Below are 22,251 nucleotides of genomic sequence, written 5' to 3' on the forward strand. Positions count from 1 at the left end.
ATAATTGTGTGTGTTTTATTGATTTATTTAATATATTATTAAATTATTTTTATGGGGTTTTTTCTTCATGTTTTCAACATTAGAGCTATCTTATTTCTAAATTGTTTTTCAAATTTGAATTAAATATCTTATCTAAATACTTCATTTATATACTCGTATATGTACTTTTGCCTAAACATGCAACAGATACTAAAAGTTAAATAGAAGGGTAACAAAAGTCACCACATTTCGTATCTGAGTTGCATTTTATGGGCTCAGTTAGACTAGATGCGGCGCATGCGTGCTGTTCGGTAAAATAAAATCGAAATATATAAAAGTTGCAATGAGAGTGTCTAGACGGAACGCGTGCGTCTGCAAAGCGGATGCGGCTAACCGCAATGAAATAATTGTATACGGTGTATATGCCCGAACTACAAGCCGTAGACGCATCAGATGCAACAGTCGAACCACTCTTTATGATACTCAATAAGTCCTATGCAATCGTATTAGTCTGGCTTTAACCGTGACACCATCGTTCGGTAGAGCTGACAAATAACTAGCGATCCAGATATCATTAATCTTAGGTTTTTATCTTTAATTTCCAGAATATGTTTTATTTTTTAAAGGCGCAAACCCTAGTTTTAACTCGTAAAAAATCGACACTAAGTTTAGTTAATATCTACAAGACTGTAACACATTTGGGTAATGTTATAACAGAGGTAAAGAAGAGTCTGTGACGTTAAAAGCGGGAAATATTCTTAAACAATAGACTAGAACTCTAATCAATAACCGCCTCTTCTCAGACGCACGTGCGATTTTAAACATATGAAAAATGCATTTTGTGGTATTAGAAAAAAAGAATGACCAGAAACACTTCGGTTGTACGAAAATGGTTAACCTAAACAATAAAATATAAGTAATGTTTGATTTCAGTGATCATAAACGGCTCTAACAGTGAAAAATATTCCTTAGTGTTTAAAAACTTGGTTCTGTCCCTTTAAGTTTCCTGAACTCGCAACTGAAAATATCTTAACCAAGATATTATAACTATGCCTTTGGTGTGAGATCAAAATACACCCAAACTGGACATTCTAAATGATACATGAGCTGCCATGAATCGCTTTCAAATCTGAGAGTAAAACGACTTTCTGTACCTAAATATTTAGATCTGAAAAATATTTCTGAAATTTGTTTTCTGTAATATATTGGTCGTTGCAACAATATTTTAACAGATTTTTAAATATGTTATTTCGTTTTATCATCAATGGATTTATTGCTGTGTTTTAATTGTATTAATGAAATAAACTATTACTGGATTGTTATATTAAAATGTTGTTGTTTTGTTGACAATGTGGGGAATTTTGGGGTTTTTTCTCGGGGGGTTTTCTGTGTGGCGGGGAGGAGGTCTTCTCTAAGATTATATGTCAAAATTGCCAAATGTTTGACATCCAGTAGCCGATCACTAACAAATCAATGTGCTCTAGTGGTGTCATACAACAAAACTAACTTTAACTTAGTACATTAAACGAGTATCGTAGCTCCTTCAGCTTATACTCAGTTAAGGCTCAATCACGCTTTTTATGCACCATCCTACAGACAGCACATACCACGGCCTTTAATATACCAGTCGTGATGCAATGGTTGGAACGAGAAATAGTCCAAAGGCTCACCGACGGGGATCATTAGGCTTTTATCACTGGGCTACCTCCAGCCCCCTTTCAATTAATAAGATCGGCAGGTCACCGTTGCTATGGCAACCAACTTAACCATTAGATTCATTTAGCACCTATACAGTCACCAACTGCCCACTTGCGATAAATGTGGCACAAAATTCGCTGTTCGCAAAAATGGATGATTTCAAGATCGTCTAAAAATAAAGAATTGTGAATTATTTATGAAGGATCCCACCCCTTGGAACAGACTGGAGAAAACTATAAACGCAGGAGGCAGGGATGCAGCTTGGTGGGACGGGGAGGGGGGGTGTTGTGGAGGCAAGGGCGAGGGTTCTTTTGGCGAAAAGATACGAAGATCTCCGATTGAAAAGATGACGTCATTGCATTATTGAATAGAAGGCTCTAAAACTACGTTACCGCAATTTGTGATATATTGATAGCTTTGGAAAAGCACTTTACAGGTTGGTTATTATTAAATGTAGTAAATACTACGGTCATTTTGAATAACCCAAATCCTTAAAAAGATATTATTATCTGAAAAGCCAAATTTAAAGGATATGTAGATCGTGACATTTAGGCGGGGGAGGGGGGGGAGGGGGCAGGGGATCCGGATTTTTTTCTTTTCTTTTCTATTAATAATTTTTGTTTTGGTTCATATACTAAGACAATGAAAATTGTTTTGGAAATAAAAAAAATTCTATTTTCAATGGTTTCTAAAATAATCGCTCGCGTCCGGTTAGGATACAGCTTTAGTATACAGCTTTAGAATACAGCTTATACGTTCCGATTTCTGTAGGCCCGATTAGGATACAACTTTAATCGCATACTGAGAACGCTACCTTTAACAAAAGAATAATCAAATTAAATTTGAGTTTATTTTAATAAACAAGATCAGCAGGTCACCGTTGCCATGGCAGCCAAGTTGACCATTAGATTCTATTAGCACCTGTATACAGTAACCAACTCGGCCCACTTGCGATAAATGTCGTATAAAATTCACTGTTCGCATAAATGGACGATTTCAAGATGGTCACCAAAATTTAAAAATAAAGAATTGTGAATTATTTATGAAGGATCCCACCCGTTGGAACATAGGAGGCAGGTATGTAGCTTGATGGGACGGGGAGGGGGAGACGGGGACAAGGGTGACGTGGGGATTTTTGTTGTTTTGGGTTTTTGGGGATTTTTTTTTGTGTGAATACGCACCTCAGCGCATGTTCACGACGTTACATCTGTTATAAAAAAAAAATAATAATAAAAAAAAAAAAAAAAAATAATAAAAATAATAATAATAATAATAGAAGCCAATATTGCCTATGTCGGTGTTTCCTGTTACTCGGCATTGAACAACTGTCTCTGGTACCGAGTAAAGAGGATTACCCACCATGCATGTACCAGAAACAGTGCACAGCTTTAGGTGTTGACAAGTAAATTACCAGTACCTTTGGTAGACGAAACAATTAACGTTTGTTTGCAAATGATTGGTGTGGCGCTCATTGGTAACTGTCACATCAATACATTGAATGATAATTATTATGAATGTGTTTTGTTTTCCATCATGTTTTATTTGTACTTGTATGTAGAAAATCAGACACCACCTCTGCACACTCTAACATGAAAAATAATGCATGCGTATATATTTCGCGCCTTGATTTCATTTCAACTTATTGTCGTGCTTATCTCCAATTAAGGTTTAAGCACGCTATCCTGGGCACACACCTCAGCTATCTGAGCTGTGTCCAAGACGGGAGGGGGGAGGGGCGGAATTTAGCTCAGTCGGTTGAGTGCTCGCTTGAAGTGCTCGCGTCGCAGGATCGAATCACCTCGGTGGATTCATTCAGCTGATTGGGGGGTTTTCTTGTTCCACCTAGTTCACCACAACTGGACAAAGGCCGTGGTATATGCTTTCTTGTCTGTGGGAGAGTGCATATAAAAGATCCCTTATTGCATTAGAAACAATGTAGCTGGTTTCCTCTGATGACTGCGTGTTAGAATTACCAAATGTTTGACATCTAATAGCCGATGATTAATTAATCGATGTGCTCCAGTGGTGTCGTTAAACAAAACAAATGAAAAGGACAGTGGGTTAGATGTTAGTGAGAGAGAAGAGGGTGTAGTGGTCTTACATCTACCCATTGAGTCGTTAAAACTCGCTCTGGGTGGGAGCCGGTTCCAGGCTGCGAACCCTGTACCTACAAGTATTTTGTCCGATGGTTTAACCACTACGTCACCGAGGCCGGTAATCGCGCTTTGAGGTTGGGCGCGAACGACGCGAAATTAATAAGGACGCGATGTTTTTCCCGGTCTTGGCGAAAAGATACGAAGATATCCGATTAAAAACATGACGTCATCGCATTATTGAGAAAATAGAATAAAAGCTTCTAACGCTACATTGTCACAGTTTGTGATATATTGACAGCTTTCGAAAAGCACTCTAAAGGTTGGTAATTATTAAATGTAGTAACTACTATGGTCATTTTGAATAACCCAAATCCTCAAAATTAGATATTATTGACTGAAATACTCTATTTATAGGATTTGTCGATCGTAGAGACAACCATATAACTGATTGTTTGCACCATCCCACAGACAGGATAATACATACCACGGCATTTTATATACCAGTCGTGGTGCACTGGCTAGAACGAGAAATACGCCAATGGACCCACCGACGGGGACAGATCCTAGACCGACCGCACATCAGGCGAGCACTTTACCACTGGGCTACGCTCCGTCCCATTTGCTCTACTGAGTTACTTCTTTTTCTTTTTTCATTTCTTTTTTCTTTTTTTCTTTTTCTTTTTTTGAGGGGGGGGGGGGGTGGAGGTGGGATGGTGGAGTGGTAATTTTGGGATAGGTTGTTTGTTGGGGCGGAAGTAGTGATGTGTTTGTATTTCTTTGTTGTTTGTGATTGTTTATTTTTGCCTTTTTTTTAATTTGCTGTTGTTGTTATTGTTGTTTTAACTATTTTTGTTTTTAAAGGGACATTCCCGAGTTTGCTGCATTGTAAGATGTTTCCGACTAATAAAATATTTCTACGATTAAACTTACATATTAAATACATTTTCTGTTTTTAGAATTTCTGTGTCTGTATATTCAATGTGTTTCTGGTCGTCTTAATATTTATAAGAAGCCCAAACTGGATTTTGTCTTCAGATAATTTCGTACGTACTAAAAAATTATATTTTGGAAATAAAATGAAATTTAACCTAGTACAAATATTAGAACGATCAGAAACGCGTTTAATATACAGCCACTAATATTTTATGCAGAAAAATATATTTGATATGGAATTACAATCGTTAAAACGTCTTTGTTAGTCGATAACATCTTAAAAAGTGCAGCAAACTCAGGAATGTCCCTTTTAACCAATGCTTGAAAGAATACATTTATTTTTATTTTTATTTATAGAATGTCCCTGGAATCGTTTAAAGACAAGCTAAAAGACATGATTGGCCCAGGTAGGTAGAGACATAGTGCACTGTACGAGGCGCGGATCCAGGAGGGGGTTTTGGGGGTGCGCAAACCTCACGAATTTTGAATTTTGAAAATGAATACAGTGGCATCTTTTCATGAATACTGTAGATGTCCTTTATAAAACGTTTCACCCCTTCCCTAGAAAAATCCTGCATCTGCCCCTGTACTCCAACCGATGTTTCGTTTAAGAAACGCAAAATTAAGGTGGAGTGCATGTTTTCTTGTAAGCGCTCGCGTGTGTGTGTGTCTGTCTGTCTGTCTGTCTGTGCGCGCGTGTATGTGTGTGTCTCTGTGTGTGTGCGCGCGCGTGCGTACGTGCGTACGTGTGTGTGTGTCTGTTGGTGTTGTTGTTATTGTTGCTGGGGGTTTGGGGGGAAAATGTTTTTTTTTTAGTTGTTTTGAATGAGTGTTTTTTAACAAAAACTGATTTATGTATTTATTATTTTTAGGAGGAATATTTGGTTTTGTATTTTTGCTTTGTTTGTGTTTAACATGTATATTTGAAAGTATTCGCAACGCATGCCATACTACACACACACACACACGCATACGCGCAAACACAAAAACACGCAAACACAAACACACGCACATATACACACACTCACACATACACAATCACACCCACATACACACACACATACGCATACGCACATTACATAATTGCTAAATGTTCCAGATACAATTCTTGTCCAAATTGTTTCATCTTACTTAGGCCGCTTTCAGGGACGGATTTACGTGGAGAGGGGTGGGGGAAGGAATCAGTACGTACCGACTCACCGACGCCCATATTATAGTGGCGAACTGTATTGTAGGAATATCGTTCTTGGTGTCCCAGTCTCATAGTTTAGTATCAACATTCCAGTTTCTCCCCACCCCATTTCTCTTCCTCTTCTTTTTTTTTAAACTTTCTTTTCTTTATTATCTCACCGCCCCCTTTTCTTTGTCTCCTTTAAATTACATACATTTCTTCCCCATCTGGCAATTCCTCCCATCTTTCAACTCCACATGCCAGTCCTTGTCTCTTCAACCGCGACATGTGCTTGTCTCTTGTGGCTATCCGTGCCACACACATTCCATTTCCAATCACCTTTAGCTGTGGTCTAATTTAGTCTGAGCACTTCGGAGAGTGTTCATTTGTTACTTCTGGCGTTGTTAAGAGGCACTTGTAACCACCTAATATATCCACCACCCCCTACCCACCTCACTTCGCAAACTCCTGCTTTTATTTATAGTTATCTTCGTGCTTATATCCAACGAAGTTCAAGCATGCTATCCTGGGCACACCCCTCAGCTATATGGGCTGTCTGTTCAGGATAGTGGTTAGTGGAAGAGAAGTCGGTGTAGTGGCCATAGGTAGCTGACCACAATTACTTGTGAATCTTCAGCTGAGATTTATGCATACCAGCCCATGCCATCCTAAATGCACACCTATGGTTTAAAAATAAAGATACAGGTGTTTTTAGACTCACGGAAATTACAAAAAGGGTCATAATTATAAAGAGGACTTATTTTAAATATTTTTAGTTAAAAATTTGTGTTATCTTCATCATAATGTGTCCAAACTGCATGATTTTGGGTGCATTATTGGCAATGTTCACACCCATACAAACCACACCCAAGCCGGAGTTGGCGGATATCATACATATATTTATGGAAACGTTGCTCATCAAACCTTACAAAAACCTTCAGTTGAATAAAGGTTTAGCCATTAAATTTTTCACAAAATCAGCTTGTTTGAAAATTACCCAAAATAGTCATTTTTTAAAATAACTCCTCTTGACTATCACTGAGCTTAAGAATGTACTTCATATTCCAAATAATTAGGCTCAAACATGGATTTGTGCAAAACCAACAAGCGAACAAGGGAGCTAACTGTATACTGCTACCATACACTGTCCCATTAAGTCGTTACAGTTCGCTCTGATTTAGAAAGAAAGAAAGAAATGTTTTATTTAACGACGCACTCAACACATTGTATTTACGGTTATATGGCGTCAGACAAATGGTTAAGGACCACACAGATATTGAGAGAGGAAACCCGCTGTCGCCACTTCAGGGCTATTGCCTTAATATCGGTGAACGCTCGTCCAATTCCAACCAAAAGTTAAACCAGTATATAGTTAAACCAATTTAACTTGTGTCAGTGTGAACACAGCTTACAGTATATATCTGTAAACGTGTAATGTGCGTATAGCGTGTGGTGACAAGGCTGATTTCATTGCTTTATCTTTAATATACAGGCTGGTCACATCACATCTATCTGATCTTTATCATCCTACTGTTCGCTGGACTGGCTATTCTGTTCTTGCAGCAGATCGTCCTATGCTGTGTGTAAGTAAACAATGTGATCTAGCCTTCTCAAAATATAGTTCTGTAGTGTCACCGTGTCCTTTATTATTTGCTTAGTGTGGTTGATAAATGTGTATATGTAATACAAGTATTGTTTTAAATTATTGTTAAGCCTAAACCTTTTTTACAAAATGTGTTTTCGGGAACCCAACCTTAGCTAAAAATGTTTTGCAAGTATTATTAAACCATGGTTTATTGAAACGTTTTGGTACTGCCGAAGTCTTAGGTATAGTTCCATCTGCAATAGCCTTCAAAATGGAAGTGAACAAAGACATGGGATCGTCAGCATCGGTCATGGCAGATTGTTGCAGTCGAGTGCAGAATAAATGCTGAAATTGATGCCCTTGCCAAAATTCATCTTTTGAACCCTTTCAAGTGATGGTAGTCCATCATTCTCCAAAATAATTGGAAACTGGTAACTACCACAAGGATATGGGCCAACCTTCTAAGAGAAATCAACAAAACGTGATGGACCACAGAGGGTTAAATCAATAGATGTGAAAGAACCACTTACAGAATAAAAACATTTGTTATTAAATAGAATCAAGTAATTTTTAAAAATTAAGTCTTCCTATTGTTTACCTCTAATATTAACATCGTCGTATTCCCACAAAATGTGTTGACCATTAAAATCTCCCATAAGCATAAAAGTATATGTAGTAGGGAGCTGGTCAATAATATCTTAAAGATCTCTAGAATTAAAAATAAACTGAACAAAGAGTTATAGTTATATGAGCTAAGACTTTGCAGCCATGGCTTGCACTTGAGTAGTTAATGTAACCATACTGAGGGATGTTTTCATGAACAAGAATGAAAAATCCCCATATGCTCTTCTATCAGTTTCTTGAATCTGTTTTTTATATAGATTAAATCCACTGGTGTTAACACTGTCAATGTCCTCCAGGAAGGTTTCTTGAAGGCACACTGTAATAGGATCCAAATTAGGCCTAAGCCCACAGCAGTTCCACTGAATGACTGTTTGTCATCAGGGGCAAATAGGAGTAATTTTTGGCTTTGATGGTGGTCTTTGTAATTTGGTGGCCGGGACGAAACCCTGTGGTAAAACGCTCGCTTGATGCGCGGTTGGTCTAGGATCGATTCCCATCGATGGACCCATTGGGCTATTTCTTGTTCTAACCAATGCACTACGACTGGTATATTAAAGACCATAGTATGTGCTATCCTGTCTATGAGATGGTGCATATAAACGATCCATTGCTACTAATGGAAAAATGTAGCAGCTTTCCTCTCTAAGACTATATATCAGAATTACCAAATGTTTGACATTCAATAGTTGATGATAAATAAATTAATTTGCACTAATGGTGTCGTCAAACAAACCAAACTTTAACTTGTTTGTAATTGGAAATGATTCTGAGGTGAAATCTCCATGTCGTCATCCCCAATATCTGCCAGAGTTTCGTGCATATTACTGATCGATCTTCAATCTTTTTTACTTCATCCGAGCAGACAGCCTTTCTTTGATGTTTTGCTTATATAAGGGAGACTAGTGTTTGACCCATCTGATGGCCTTTATAAATCCAAAAACATTTAAATCACCTTCATACGTGTACAAGCTCCCATTTTTTGTAATGGCGCAGGCTGGTTTTTGCCCGAATTAAAAGAAAATGCCCGAATCTGGATAACAACGTTTTTGCCCATTAGCAGTACTGCCAAACCGCTATATTGGGCTGAAAACGAAGCACTACGCATTTTTACATGCATTACGACTAATTTTGCGGGTAGAATGATGGAAATACATCGTAAAAAGGCCTCAATTCAGCACATTTTGACAGAATATCTATTGTTTTTGCCCGAATCTGAGGATTTGCTCGGCACTAGCAACGTGCCCTGCTTCTGCCTCACATCCCGTGCTCTTATGGTCAGCTTTGAAGTTTCTGTGTGCCAGGCAGGAGTTTTATTCTTCTACCTTGACGCTGCATTCTGTGCCTGGTTTTTGTTTTAGCCTTCTCGGTGTCCGACAGTTTCTTATATTTAGCTTCATCAAAACGCCAAGTACGTTCGGTATTAACCGCGACATGTTTAGTGGCGACTTTGACTAGCTACATACGAACCTGTCTGCCACTGCAGGTGTTGCATTCTGGCATCAGTGAAAGATATCATGTTTGCATTCACCAACGGAGATCGATCCAAAACCGACCGCGCATCAAGCAAGCGTTTTACCATTGGTCTACGTCCCCTTTTTAAGACCTATTAAGTACCGATAAGATGTGAAAAGAAAATATACATATAAGATAGAGGTACTGCGCTATTTGTTAGTTGTTGTTGTTGTTTTGGGGTTGTTGGTTGTTGCTTTTGGGGGGTCTTGGGGGTTGTTTTTATATTTGTTTGTTGGAGGGGAGGGGGCGTATTTTTATTTTTATTTTATAATATAATTTTTACTATGTCTGTTGATTATGTATTTAATGGTGTGTCTGTGTGTGTTATTTACAGCGTGTGTCGAAAGAAAAGGAAAATGGACAAGGTATCCCAGATAGAAAAGGTAACTCAGTGAGTTGTGTGTCGAACGTGTTCTCTGAGCCCGCACTCTTTTAAAGTTACAAAGTAAAGTTTGTTTTATTTAACGACGCCACTAGATCACATTGATTTTATTATCTTATCATCGGCTATTGGACGTCAAACATTTGGTCATTCTGACACAGTTTTTTTTTTATAGAGGAAACCCGCTGTCGCCACATAGGCTACTCTTTTACGAAGGCAGCAAGGGATCTTTTATTTGCTCTTCCCACAGGCAGGATAGCACAAACCATGGCCTTTGTTGAACCTGTTATGGATCACTGGTCGGTGCAAGTGGTTTACACCTACCCATTGAGCCTTGCGGAGCACTCACTCAGGATTTGGAGTCGGTATCTGGATTAAAAATCCCATGCCTCGACTGGGATCCGAACCCAGTACCTACCAGCCTGTAGTCCGATGGCCTAACCACGACGCCACCGAGGCCGGTCTTTTAAAGTTACACTCCATCTTGTAATATTCTTTACTAATTCAAAATACGAACATTGATTGATTGATTGATTGATTGAATGTTTGTTTAACGACACCCCAGCACAAAAATACATATCGGCTATTGGGTGTCACAAATGGTAAGTATATGAACATATTTATATACACTCATGTAAAACCACAGTGTAAGTAAAATATTTAAAGTCGTAGGTCTACAGACCCGTAGGAGCCAGGGGATCGAGGGTGGACGAATCATACTCTATATTATTTTAAATAAAGGTTAAAATATTACTTGTGCCCCTCCCCCCACTAGATATTGATCTAGTGGTAGATAATTTAGGCTATTACAGGGTGTGTGGTGTTTGTATGTTGGGGGGCGGGGGGGGGGGGGGGGGGGGGTCCTTAATTTACGCATTATTTAAACGTTTTACTTACATTATAATTTTTCGTCCCAGTCGCGGGGAACTGGTATATCAAAGCCCTTGGAATGTACTGCAGGCCTCGAAATTCGGTGTTAGAAGGGCAGGCTATGAGAGCCTTTAACAATCTACGAAATGAAGGGCATCAAGGCTAATCTAAAATCACAAAGGCTACTGTCATACAGTTTCAAAGCGCACCACAGCAGTTTTATTTAGTAAGCCGATTTAACCAGAAAAAACCGTTTAACTGTAATTCTGTTAAATTAGCCATTCATCAATAAATCAATGTGTTCTAGTAGTGTCGGTAAACCAGAGTTGGCGATTTAAAAAAAAAAAGAGGAAAATTTAAATAGTGATTTTAAAAATTTCAAACACATTTTTAAAATTTAAATAAGAAAATCGGATTTTTTTTTCTAGTTAAAAGATATAAAATTCTCAAAATGTGACACAATCTTCCACTCATCCAAATAACAGCTAACAAGGAGTTTTAAAGGTTCCTGTAATGCAATTATCCATAAAATTCAATTTCAAACAAAAAATCCTATTGACAAAAGCCTTTAAAAAAAATCCACATTTCAATTTTGATATTCCTTTTATTATTGTAAATACATACAAATGTTTGAATACGTCTGTTCTTTTTTATTTATATGTATATAATTTGGTTGTGCTAAATTGGGATGGATTGTGTTTGTCAGAATAACAATTTATATTTTGTGTTTATACATAGAAAGAAAATAAATATGGTCAAAGTTAGTCGTCGCTTAAAATAGTCACAGCTTCCGGAAAATTGTAAACACTATACAGTTCCGTTCATACACTGTGTCTGGTCTGTAGGGTCCGCTAGTGTTCACCTGTCCACTAGTGTAACAATGAACACTAGCGGTTGCAATGTTGACCGCTAGTGTAACAATATGAACACTAACGGTCGACAATGCAACCGTTAGTGTTCACAAAATTGACGTTAACACTAGCGGTTGCAATGTTGACCGCTAGTGTAACAACGTGAACATTAACGGTTAACTATGTACAATGTCGACCGTTAGTGTTCACATAACTGGTTTTGATGTTGGACATTATTTTGATTTAGTCAATTTATATCAATGAAATGCGAAAGAAACATCACATCGTATTCAATATCGTACTGCAACAAATAATAAAAAAAAAAAATTCATTATCAAAACCTATTGTTGTACAAGAGAAAATTTAAGGGTGTTTTAGTCAATAGCCGATGATAAGATAAAAATCAATTTGCTCTAGTGGCGTCATTAAATAAAACAAACTTTACTTTTTCAAGGGTGTTTAGTAGTCCTCTACCAGCCTAACCGGAGGGGACTATAGGTTTTGTCTCCAACATCTGTCAGTCTGTCCGTCAGCCTTTTCCTAGACTTTTCTTTGCAATGCGTCAAGATATTGAGCTGGAAGTTTGTATATATCATGTGGAGTTACAGACACAGTTTGAGTTTCATGACAGAATTATGGTCCTTCATGATAGAAGATATTAGAATATTAGAATATTTGTGAAAAGGACACCCCAGCGTACTGTTTTTCCAGAGGCTGTTATGTGTCAAACATATACGGCAAATCCTCAAAAATTCTGTACGAAAGTAATAATATAGACACAGTGCAAGTATCTACTGGTTTTGAATCCAGTTATCTATCCAATACACGGACAAGAATATTCAATAATTAAATTAATTAACTGCTGTTCTAATCGTTGGCGTTGTTACACTAACGGTCGATGTAGTAAAATTAGTCGACTGTGTTGACTGTTACTGTAACATTTTAAATTATTACACTAGCGGTCAACATTGCAACCGCTAGTGTTCATTGTTACACTAGTGGACAGGTGAACAGTGCATGTAAAACCCTATGACCTGACCTGACCTGACCAAACGAGAAAGGTTCGTACTTGAGAAAAAAGGGCCAGTGGCTTTAATAATTCGCTATTCTCAATTATTTTCGTCTACCTTGAAACAGGAATTCGGGGATAACTAGTAAAGTAGGGCCATATGTAATTCCGTGGAACTTAAAATGTTACTTTTTGGAACCATTCATGATTGTAATTGTTATAGTATGTAGATTACCACAACTACAAAAAATGGTTTCATTTTTTCTAATTAAGGTCAAGGTAATTTTAACGTTGTTCAAGATCAGTACCCAAACTCGACTTATTGCAACAATGCTTGAGGTGTTTTGCTATTCAGATCATAGACATGTAGTATATCAATGAATAGCGTATGTATGAATATTGTATACTGGGTAGGGGCGGGATTTACCTCAATTGGTTGATTGCTCGCTTGAAGTGCTTGCATCGCAGGATCGAACAACCTGGATGGATCCATTCAACTGGGTTTTTTTTTTCTTGTTCCAACCAGTGTACCACAACTGGACAAAGGCCGTGGTGTGTTCTTTCCTGTCTGTAGGAAAGTGCATATAAAAGATCCTTTGCTGCATTGGGAAACATGTAGCAGGTTTTCTCTGATGACTACGTGTCAGAATTATCAAATGTTTTACATCCAATAGCCGATGATTGATTAATCAATGTAATCCAGTGGTGTCGTTAAACAAAACAAACTTCTCTTCTTTTTTTTTCTTATTTGGTCTCAAAATGTATGCGTGCATTTCAGCTAAAAAATTCACTCAATATTTACATCATCATCGAACTCATCATCTTTAGGGATAAATGTGTATCTGTGATGATAAAAGCATGCCAGATTGCATTTTAGGACCTATCTTTGAAAATATTTGTGATATAGGAACACTGAAAATGTATTCGGTGGTTGCCTTGGCAGCCATTTTTCAAAATGGCTACTTTAGCTGCCGTGAAATCTAGCGAAAGTGTTAGAATTAAGCACATGTATTGTTCTTTATACACTTACTTAAACTGATTTACATATATAAGTCCATTACACATCTTGTAGGGTTACCGCTTAATGACAATTTTAGGGGGCAGATCCAAAATATAAGCCACATATAGTTGCTTGATTAAAGAGTGTAACTACATACATTTGCAATGCTTAAACACCTGCGTTTTAGAAACAGGCTTCGTAAATTTGGCCCAAGAGTTTTTGCCCGCCTGTGTGATACTAATTCGTTACATTTCAGGGTCAGGCAGGAGATGGAAAGAAGAAGGAAAAGTCTAACGGAAAGAAAGAAAAGAAACGGAAATCATCAATCCCGGCCGACGCTTTTGTAGCATCGTCAGCACCAGCACCACCCCCACCACCCCCTGCTGCACCGCCGCCGGCCCCGGTGTCCGGTGATTTTAACCATTCTAGTCAGACTAGAAACCATTCTCCACAGGACCACAACCAATCTCGTCAGGATTATACTCGTCAGGATTACAACCATTCTCGACTTGATAACAACCAATCTCGTCAGGATTATACTCGTCAGGATTACAACCATTCTCGACTTGATAACAACCAATCTCGTCAGGACTATACTCGTCAGGATTACAAGTCTCAACTTGATAACAACCAATCTCGTCAGGGTTATACTCGTCAGGATTACAAGTCTCGACTTGATAACAACCAATCTCGGCAGGATTACAAGTCTCGACTTGATAACAACCAATCTCGTCAGGACTATACTCGTCAGGATTACAAGTCTCAACTTGATAACAACCAATCTCGTCAGGATTACAAGTCTCGACTTGATAACAACCAATCTCGTCCGGATTATACTCGTCAGGATTACAAGACTAGACTTGATAACAACCAATCTCGTCAGGATTACAACCAGTCTCGACTAGATAACAACCAATCTCGTCAGAATTACAACCAGTCTCAACTTGATAACAACCAATCTCGTCAGGATTATACTCGTCAGGATTACAACCATTCTCGACTTGATAACAACCAATCTTGTCAGGATTACGACCAGTCTCGGCATGATAACAACCAATCTCGTCAGGATTACAACCAGTCTCAGCATGATAATAACCAATCTCGTCAGGATTGCAACCATTCTCGGAATGATAACAACCAATCTCGTCAGGATTATATTCGTCAAGATTACAACCATCCTCGACAGGATTATAACCATTCTCAACAGGATTATAACCATTCTCGTCAGGGTATTGACCATTCTCGTCAACATAATAAGTATCCTCGTCAGGATTACAACCATTCTCGTCAGGACAGTAATCATACTCGTCAGGACAGTAACCATACTCGTCAGGACAGTAACCATACTCGTCAGGATTGTGACCATACTCTTCAAGATTACACCCATTCCAGACAGGATTGTAACCATACTCGTCCGGATTTTAACAATACTCGTCATGATTGTAACCATATTCGTCAGGATAGTAACCATACTCGTCAGGACAGTAACCATACTCGTCAGGACAGTAACCATACTCGTCAGGACAGTAACCATACTCGTCAGGATTGTGACCATACTCTTCAAGATTACACCCAGTCCCGACAGGATTGTAACCATACTCGTCCGGATTTTAACAATACTCGTCATGATTGTAACCATATTCGTCAGGACAGTAACCATACTCGTCAGGACAGTAACCATACTCGTCAGGACAGTAACCATACTCGCCAGGACAGTAACCATACTCGTCAGGATTGTGACCATACTCTTCAAGATTACACCCATTCCCGACAGGATTGTAACCATACTCGTCCGGATTTTAACAATACTCGTCAGGATTGTAACCATATTCGTCAGGATTGTAACCAGTCTCGACAGGATTACAAACATTCCCGACAGGATTGTAACCATACTCGTCCGAATTTTATCGATACTCGTCAGGATTACAACCATTCTCGACAGGATTGTAACCATTATCAACAGAATAGTAAAGTTACACGTCAGGACTGTAACCATTCACGATATGGGAGTAACCAATTACGTCGAGTCTCGCATGGCCTTCCACACTCTATCTGCAGTTCAGTGTACCTTCACGACAGATAAGATTGCAGAAGAATAATCTCAGAAACGGAACGAATCGTGTACAACACACCAAAATACGAATTGCCCCGAGCGAATAGCCCGGAGTCATATCAAGGCGAATAAAAACAGCATTTATTACAAGATGGATAGAGACCACTCTATAAATAACAGAACTGTTTTTGGAAATGAATATGTGAGTCAAAGACTACCATACAAGTTGTGATTTCGTTAGTGTCGACCTCGTGGCACGACTTCGCGTCACGACTTGGCGTCGACTGAAAATCGTAACACGGTTGTGTAAACAAATACTTGGACAATGGCTGGAGAAATCGGAAGAATTGATGTATTTGATCAAAGTTTAGTGCTACGTGACGCTTATAATTAAAGTCTTGATCGATACTTGATTGTAAACAGTGTCAAAGATGACAAGAAAGTTCAATTGGCGGTATACTGCGCTCTAAGTGATTGGACATCAGCTGCACTTCCGGCGGACAAATCAGAAGAATTGATGTATTTGATCAAAGTTTAGTGCTATGTGACGCTTATAATTAAAGACTTGATCAATACTTTGTTGCAAACAGTGTCAAAGATGAAACGAAAGTTTAGTTGGTGGAAGAACATATGGTGTTCTACGTGATTTGACATCAGCTGCACTTCCGGCGAAAACAAATCAAACAATTGACGTATTTGATCAAACTTTAGTGCTATGTGACGCTTTTAATTAAAGACTTGATCAATACTTGATTGCAAACAGTGTCAAAGATCAAACGAAAGTTTAGTTGGCGGAAGAACATATGGCGTTCTACGTGATTTGACATCAGCTGCACTTCCGGCGGTAAAATCAAAAGAATTGATGTATTTGATCAAAGTTTAGTGCTATGTGACGCTTATAATTAAAGACTTGATCAATACTTGATTGCAAACAGTGTTAAAGATGGAAAGAAAGTTTCATTGGCGGAAGAACATATGGCGTTCTGCGTGATTGGACATCAGCTGCATTTCCGGAAGGAAAATCAGAAGAATTGATGTATTTGATAAAAGTTTAGTGCTATGTGACGCTTATAATTAAAGGCTTGATCAATACTTTATTGAAAACAGTGTCAAAAATGAAACGAAAGTTTCATTGGCGGAAGAACATATGGCGTTCTACGTGATTTGACATCAGCTGCACTTCCGGCGGGAAAATCAAAAGAATTGATGTATTTGATCAACGTTTAGTGCTATGTGACGCTTATAATTAAAGGCTTGATCAATACTTTATTGAAAACAGTGTCAAAAATGAAACGAAAGTTTAATTGGCAGAAGAACATATGGCGTTCTACGTGATTGGCTGAAAGGACTTACGAAAATTTGTGCCGAACGTTGAAGGAACCACTTCGCACTTCGCTATTCTGCCATGCTATAATTAAGTGCTGTACTGCCAAGTGTGTTGGCTACGTTGTGTGTTTAGTACAAACACAACATTTGGCGACGAGGGTGACTCCTGATTTGGCTAGAAATGGTAAAAGTAACTGTAGGTTATAACTAAACGCTACAGAAAGCCCTAATAATTCTTGGTGTGTGCACAAATTGTTCGTTGTGATTTCGTTTGCCTCGACCTCGTGGCCCGACTTCGCGTGGACTGAAAATCGTAACATGCTTGTGTAAACAAGTATTTGAGGAAAATGGCTGGAAAATCGGAAGAATTGATGTATTTGATCAAAGTTTAGTGCTATGTGGCACTTATAATTAAAGACTTGATCAATACTTGATTGCAAACAGGGTCAAAGATGACAAGAAAGTTTAATTGGCGGAAGAACATATGGCGTTCTACATGATTTGACATCAGCTGCACTTCCGGCGAAAAAACAAATCAAACAACTGACGTATTTGATCAAACTTTAGTGCTATGTGACGCTTTTAATTAAAGACTTGATCAATACTTGATTGCAAACAGTGTCAAAGATCAAACGAAAATTTAGTTGGCGGAAGAACATATGGCGTTCTACGTGATTTGACATCAGCTTCACTTCCGGCGGTAAAATCAAAAGAATTGATGTATTTGATCAAAGTTTAGTGCTATGTGACGCTTATAATTAAAGACTTGATCAATACTTGATTGCAAACAGTGTTAAAGATGAAAAGAAAGTTTCATTGGCGGAAGAACATATGGCGCTCTGCGTGATTGGACATCAGCTGCATTTCCGGCAGGAAAATCAGAACAATTGATGTATTTGATCAAAGTTTAGTGCTATGTGACGCTTATAATTAAAGGCTTGATCAATACTTGATTGCAAACAGGGTCAAAGATGACTAGAACGTTCAATTGGCGGCATACGGCGTTCTAAGTGATTGGACATCAGCTGCACTTCCGGCGGGAAAATCAAAAGAATTGATGTATTTGATCAAACTTTAGTGCTATGTGACGCTTATAATTAAAGTCTTGATCAATACTTGATTGCAAACAGTGTCAAAGATGACAAGAACGTTCAATTGGCGGCATACGGCGTTCTAAGTGATTGGACATCAGCTGCACTTCCGGCAAAAAAATCTGAAGAATTGGTGTATTTGATCAAAGTTTAGTGCTTATAATTAAAGACTTGATCAATACTTTGTTGCAAGCAGTGTCAAAGATGAACAGAAAGTTTAATTGGCGGAAGAACATATGGCGTTCTACGTGATTTGACATCAACTGCACTTCCAGCGGAAAAATCAGAACAATTGATGTATTTGATCAAAGTTTAGTGCTATGTGACGCTTATAAGTACTTGATTGCAAACAGTGTCAAAGATGACAAGAAAGTTTAGTTGGTGGAAGAACATATGGCGTTCTACGTGATTTGACCTCAGCTGCACTTCGAGCGGAAAAATCAGAATAATTGATGTATTTGATCAAAGTTTAGTGCTATGTGACGCTTATAATTAAAGACTTGATCAGTACTTGATTGCAAACAGTGTCAAAGATGAAAAGAAAGTTCAATTGGCGGAAGAACATATGGCGTTCTACGTGATTTGACATCAACTGCACTTCCAGCGGGAAAATCAGAACAATTGATGTATTTGATCAAAGTTTAGTGCTATGTGACGCTTATAAGTACTTGATTGCAAACAGTGTCAAAGATGACAAGAAAGTTTAGTTGGTGGAAGAACATATGGCGTTCTACGTGATTTGACCTTAGCTGCACTTCGAGCGGAAAAATCAGAATAATTGATGTATTTGATCAAAGTTTAGTGCTATGTGACGCTTATAATTAAAGACTTGATCAGTACTTGATTGCAAACAGTGTCAAAGATGAAAAGAAAGTTCAATTGGCGGAAGAACGTTGGCGTTCTGCGTGATTTAACATCAGCTGCACCTCCGGCTTAAAGGACTTACAAAAATGTGTGTCGAACGTTAAAGGAACCACACCGCGGCCGCGGGTAATTGCGAAAAGGTTCAGATTTCATAAACGGGATCAGTCTGCGATATCAATGCATATTTGTGAAAACGGAGTGAATTTTGCAAATTTGAAGAAACACTTAATGATGCTTTGATATGTCAGAGTGCAGTTGTACAAACGTATTAAAAAAAAAATGTTATTGTTGATTTTGTTTAAGAACTTATTCTAGAACATATTTCCAGCGGAATTTGGGCATTATAAAGGGACATACCCTAGTTTTTAAACGCTAACGCATATTTTTGACTATTTATAACCGTTTTTGATAACTTAAATCATACTTTACTTAGATTGTATTGTTTAGATTATCAATTCCGTACATTCGAAGTGTTATTGGTCATCCTGGTGTTTTTAATATCACAAAATGCATTTCTCATATTTTTAAAAACGCACGTGCGTCTGAGAAGTGACACTTATGGAGTCGAGGTTTAGTCTATTTTCAGAGAGTATTTCACCATTTCAAAGTCACAGACTCATGTTTCACTCTATTGTAACTTTATCCAAATGTGTTATAGATTAGTAGATTAACTAAACTTAGTGTTAATTTTCACGGGTTGAAACTAGGGTATGTCCCTTTAAGATATATATTGCTTTAAATCACTTCCCTGTTTCTGCGGCGGGATATAGCCCAGCCGTAAAGCGTTCGCTTGATGCGCGGTTGGTCTAGCATCGATCCCCGTCGGTGGGCCCATTGGGCTATTTTTCGTTCCAGCCAGTGCTCCACAACTTGTGTAATAAAGGCCGTGGTATGTACTATCCTGTCTGTGGGATGGTGCTAACTGAAAAGAGTAGCCCATGAAGTGCGACAGCGGGATTCCTCTCTCAATATCTGCTTGGCCCTTAACCTTATGTCCGACGCCATATAACTGTAAATAAAATTTGTTGAGTGCGTCGTTAAATAAAACATTTTCTTCCTTCCTTCCTCCCTGTCTCCAATGTTTAATTTTTTTTTTAATTTCAATAGTTTTAAAGCTATTTTATTTTGCCTCACTTGTAACACATGATTCCAGGTATTTGTTTGAATTTATAATATTAATACCCAAAGACATTTTAACAGGTTTCCTTCATTCTATAACTTTTACCGGCCTCAGTGGCGTCGTGGTTAGGCCATCGGTCTACAGGCTGGTAGGTACTGGGTTCGGATCCCAGTCGAGGCATGGGATTTTTAATCCAGATACCGACTCCAGACCCTGAGTGAGTGCTCCGCAAGGCTCGATGGGTAGGTGTAAACCACTTGAACCGACCAGTGATCCATAACTGGTTCAACAAAGGCCATGGTTTGTGCTATCCTGCCTGTGGGAAGCGCAAATAAAAGATCCCTTGTGGAAAGAGTAGCCCATGTAGTAGCGACAGCGGGTTTCCTCTCAAAATCTGTGTGGTCCTTAACCATATGTCTGACGTCATATAACCGTAAATAAAATGTGATGAGTGCGTCGTTAAATAAAACATTTCTTTCTTTCCTTCATTCTGACATATTTGCACTGCCGACGGCCTTCTTTGTACCTACATTTCGTAAGGATCTTTTCGCGCTCAGGTAAATCGACTACAATATACACACATCGTGTTAAGTATTGAGTACAAATATAAATACAATCGTCATGAAGGTCGCCATATTTGTTAACACAGAAGTGACTATGTAGGCCTTTACGGCCGTGTATATAGCCTCAGTTAATTAAGGCTGGCTTTCTACACGGCGGTCATATTCATTTCATTTCATTTCAATTTATTTTCGTGCTTATATCCAATTAAGGTTCAAGCACGTTGTCCTGGGCACACACCTCAACTATCTGGGATGTCTGTCGAGGAGAGTGGGTTAGCTAGTGGTTAGTGAGAGAGAAGTGGGTGTTGTGGCCTTACACCTACCTATTGAACCCTTAAGAACTCGCTCTGGGTCGGAGCCGGTACTGGGCTGCGAACCCTGTACCTACTAGCCTGTAGTCCAATGGCTTAACCACTGCGCCACCGAGGCCGGTAGCCCAATGTAAGGTAACACTAAGCAGTATACAGTTAAATCCCTTGTATGCAAAGAGTTCGTTTGTTGGTTTTGCACAGATCCCTGTTTGAAGGTTAATTATTTGGAATAGGAGGTAAAATCTTAAGCTTAGTGATAGCTAAGGAGTTATTTTTCAAAAGGACAATTGCTTTTTAACCAGCAGTGCAAAAGGTTTAGCTGTAATGAGGCTTGGTGTTCATACAACGGGGTTTCCTCGTGACAAAAGTGGGGTACGATCATTTTGGGTAATTTTCAAACAGCTGATTTTGTGAAACATTTAATGGCTAAATCTTTATTCAAATGAGGGGGAAGGGGTTATAAGGTTTGATAAACAAAGTTTCTATAAATATATGTGTGATAGCCGCCAACTCCCGCTCGGGTGTGGTTTGTAAGTGTGTGAACATTGTCAAAAATGCACCAAAATCATGCAGTTAGGATTCATTATAATGAAAGTAACACAAACATTTAACTAAAACTATTTTAAATGAGCCCTCTTTATAATAATACCCTTTTCTAATTTCCTTGAGACTAAAAATACACGTGTCTTTGTTTCTTTTTAAACCATAGGTGGGCGTTTAGGATGGCATGGGCTGAAGATGCCAAATAATTGTGGTCAGCTACCTAAGGCCACCACACCCCATTTAAACTACCTCGTCGTTACCACTGGTTACATCTAGTTCGAATATAATATAAATATTAAAATATTGCCTTGAGTTCCGTGATCTTTTGCTTGCAGCCTTATGTTTAATCATTGCAGCAACCATGTTATGGTATTCGATTTTCAAAATTTTTTTTTTTATTTTATTTATTTTTCGACTATACCCGCGAACAAATAACTTAATGTTCGAATTTAAATCTACAAGGAAGTATTAATTATCAACGCATCATTATTACATACTGGTGATGAAGCATTGCAAATGTCACTGGGAATGGCTTGCCACACTTTCGTTTGAAATTGTTCAAGATCTACGAGAATGACCGGGAAGTAGTTGTTTTCCAAATTCACTCCATGTGTTTTCTACATGGAAAATAACTGGTGAATACAATAACCAGTCCATTCTGTTTATAGCA

At 38.4% G+C, this 22,251-nt stretch overlaps 1 protein-coding gene across 2 annotated transcripts; it reads left to right on the plus strand.

Annotated features, from left to right (window-relative positions):
- Positions 1 to 2,009: 2,009 nt before the first annotated feature.
- On the plus strand, positions 2,010 to 19,329 carry LOC121380413 (GATA zinc finger domain-containing protein 14-like). Of its 2 annotated transcripts, none has more exons than XM_041509220.1 (5): positions 2,010 to 2,113; positions 5,064 to 5,113; positions 7,370 to 7,460; positions 9,933 to 9,981; positions 13,967 to 19,329. In XM_041509220.1, exons 2-5 carry the CDS (start codon positions 5,065 to 5,067, stop codon positions 15,791 to 15,793), a joined length of 2,016 nt encoding a protein of 671 aa, XP_041365154.1. In that variant the 5' UTR covers positions 2,010 to 2,113; position 5,064; the 3' UTR covers positions 15,794 to 19,329. The 2 variants fall into 2 exon arrangements, with proteins under 2 accessions (XP_041365154.1, XP_041365162.1); XM_041509228.1 differs by lacking the exon at positions 2,010 to 2,113 and adding an exon at positions 4,031 to 4,092.
- Positions 19,330 to 22,251: the final 2,922 nt, after the last annotated feature.

The sequence above is a fragment of the Gigantopelta aegis genome, chromosome 2, assembly GCF_016097555.1.
Source record: "Gigantopelta aegis isolate Gae_Host chromosome 2, Gae_host_genome, whole genome shotgun sequence".
NCBI lineage: Eukaryota > Metazoa > Mollusca > Gastropoda > Neomphalida > Peltospiridae > Gigantopelta > Gigantopelta aegis.

What these genes read in the sequence shown, in the direction of transcription:
- LOC121380413 (XM_041509220.1), top strand. Translation starts at nt 5,065, where the DNA reads ATGTCCCTGGAATCGTTTAAAGACAAGCTAAAAGACATGATTGGCCCA. An exon ending in AAAAGACATGATTGGCCCAG is followed by an intron (nt 5,114 to 7,369) that starts GTAGGTAGAGAC and finishes TTTAATATACAG; the next exon opens with GCTGGTCACATCACATCTAT. An exon ending in CAGATCGTCCTATGCTGTGT is followed by an intron (nt 7,461 to 9,932) that starts GTAAGTAAACAA and finishes TGTTATTTACAG; the next exon opens with CGTGTGTCGAAAGAAAAGGA.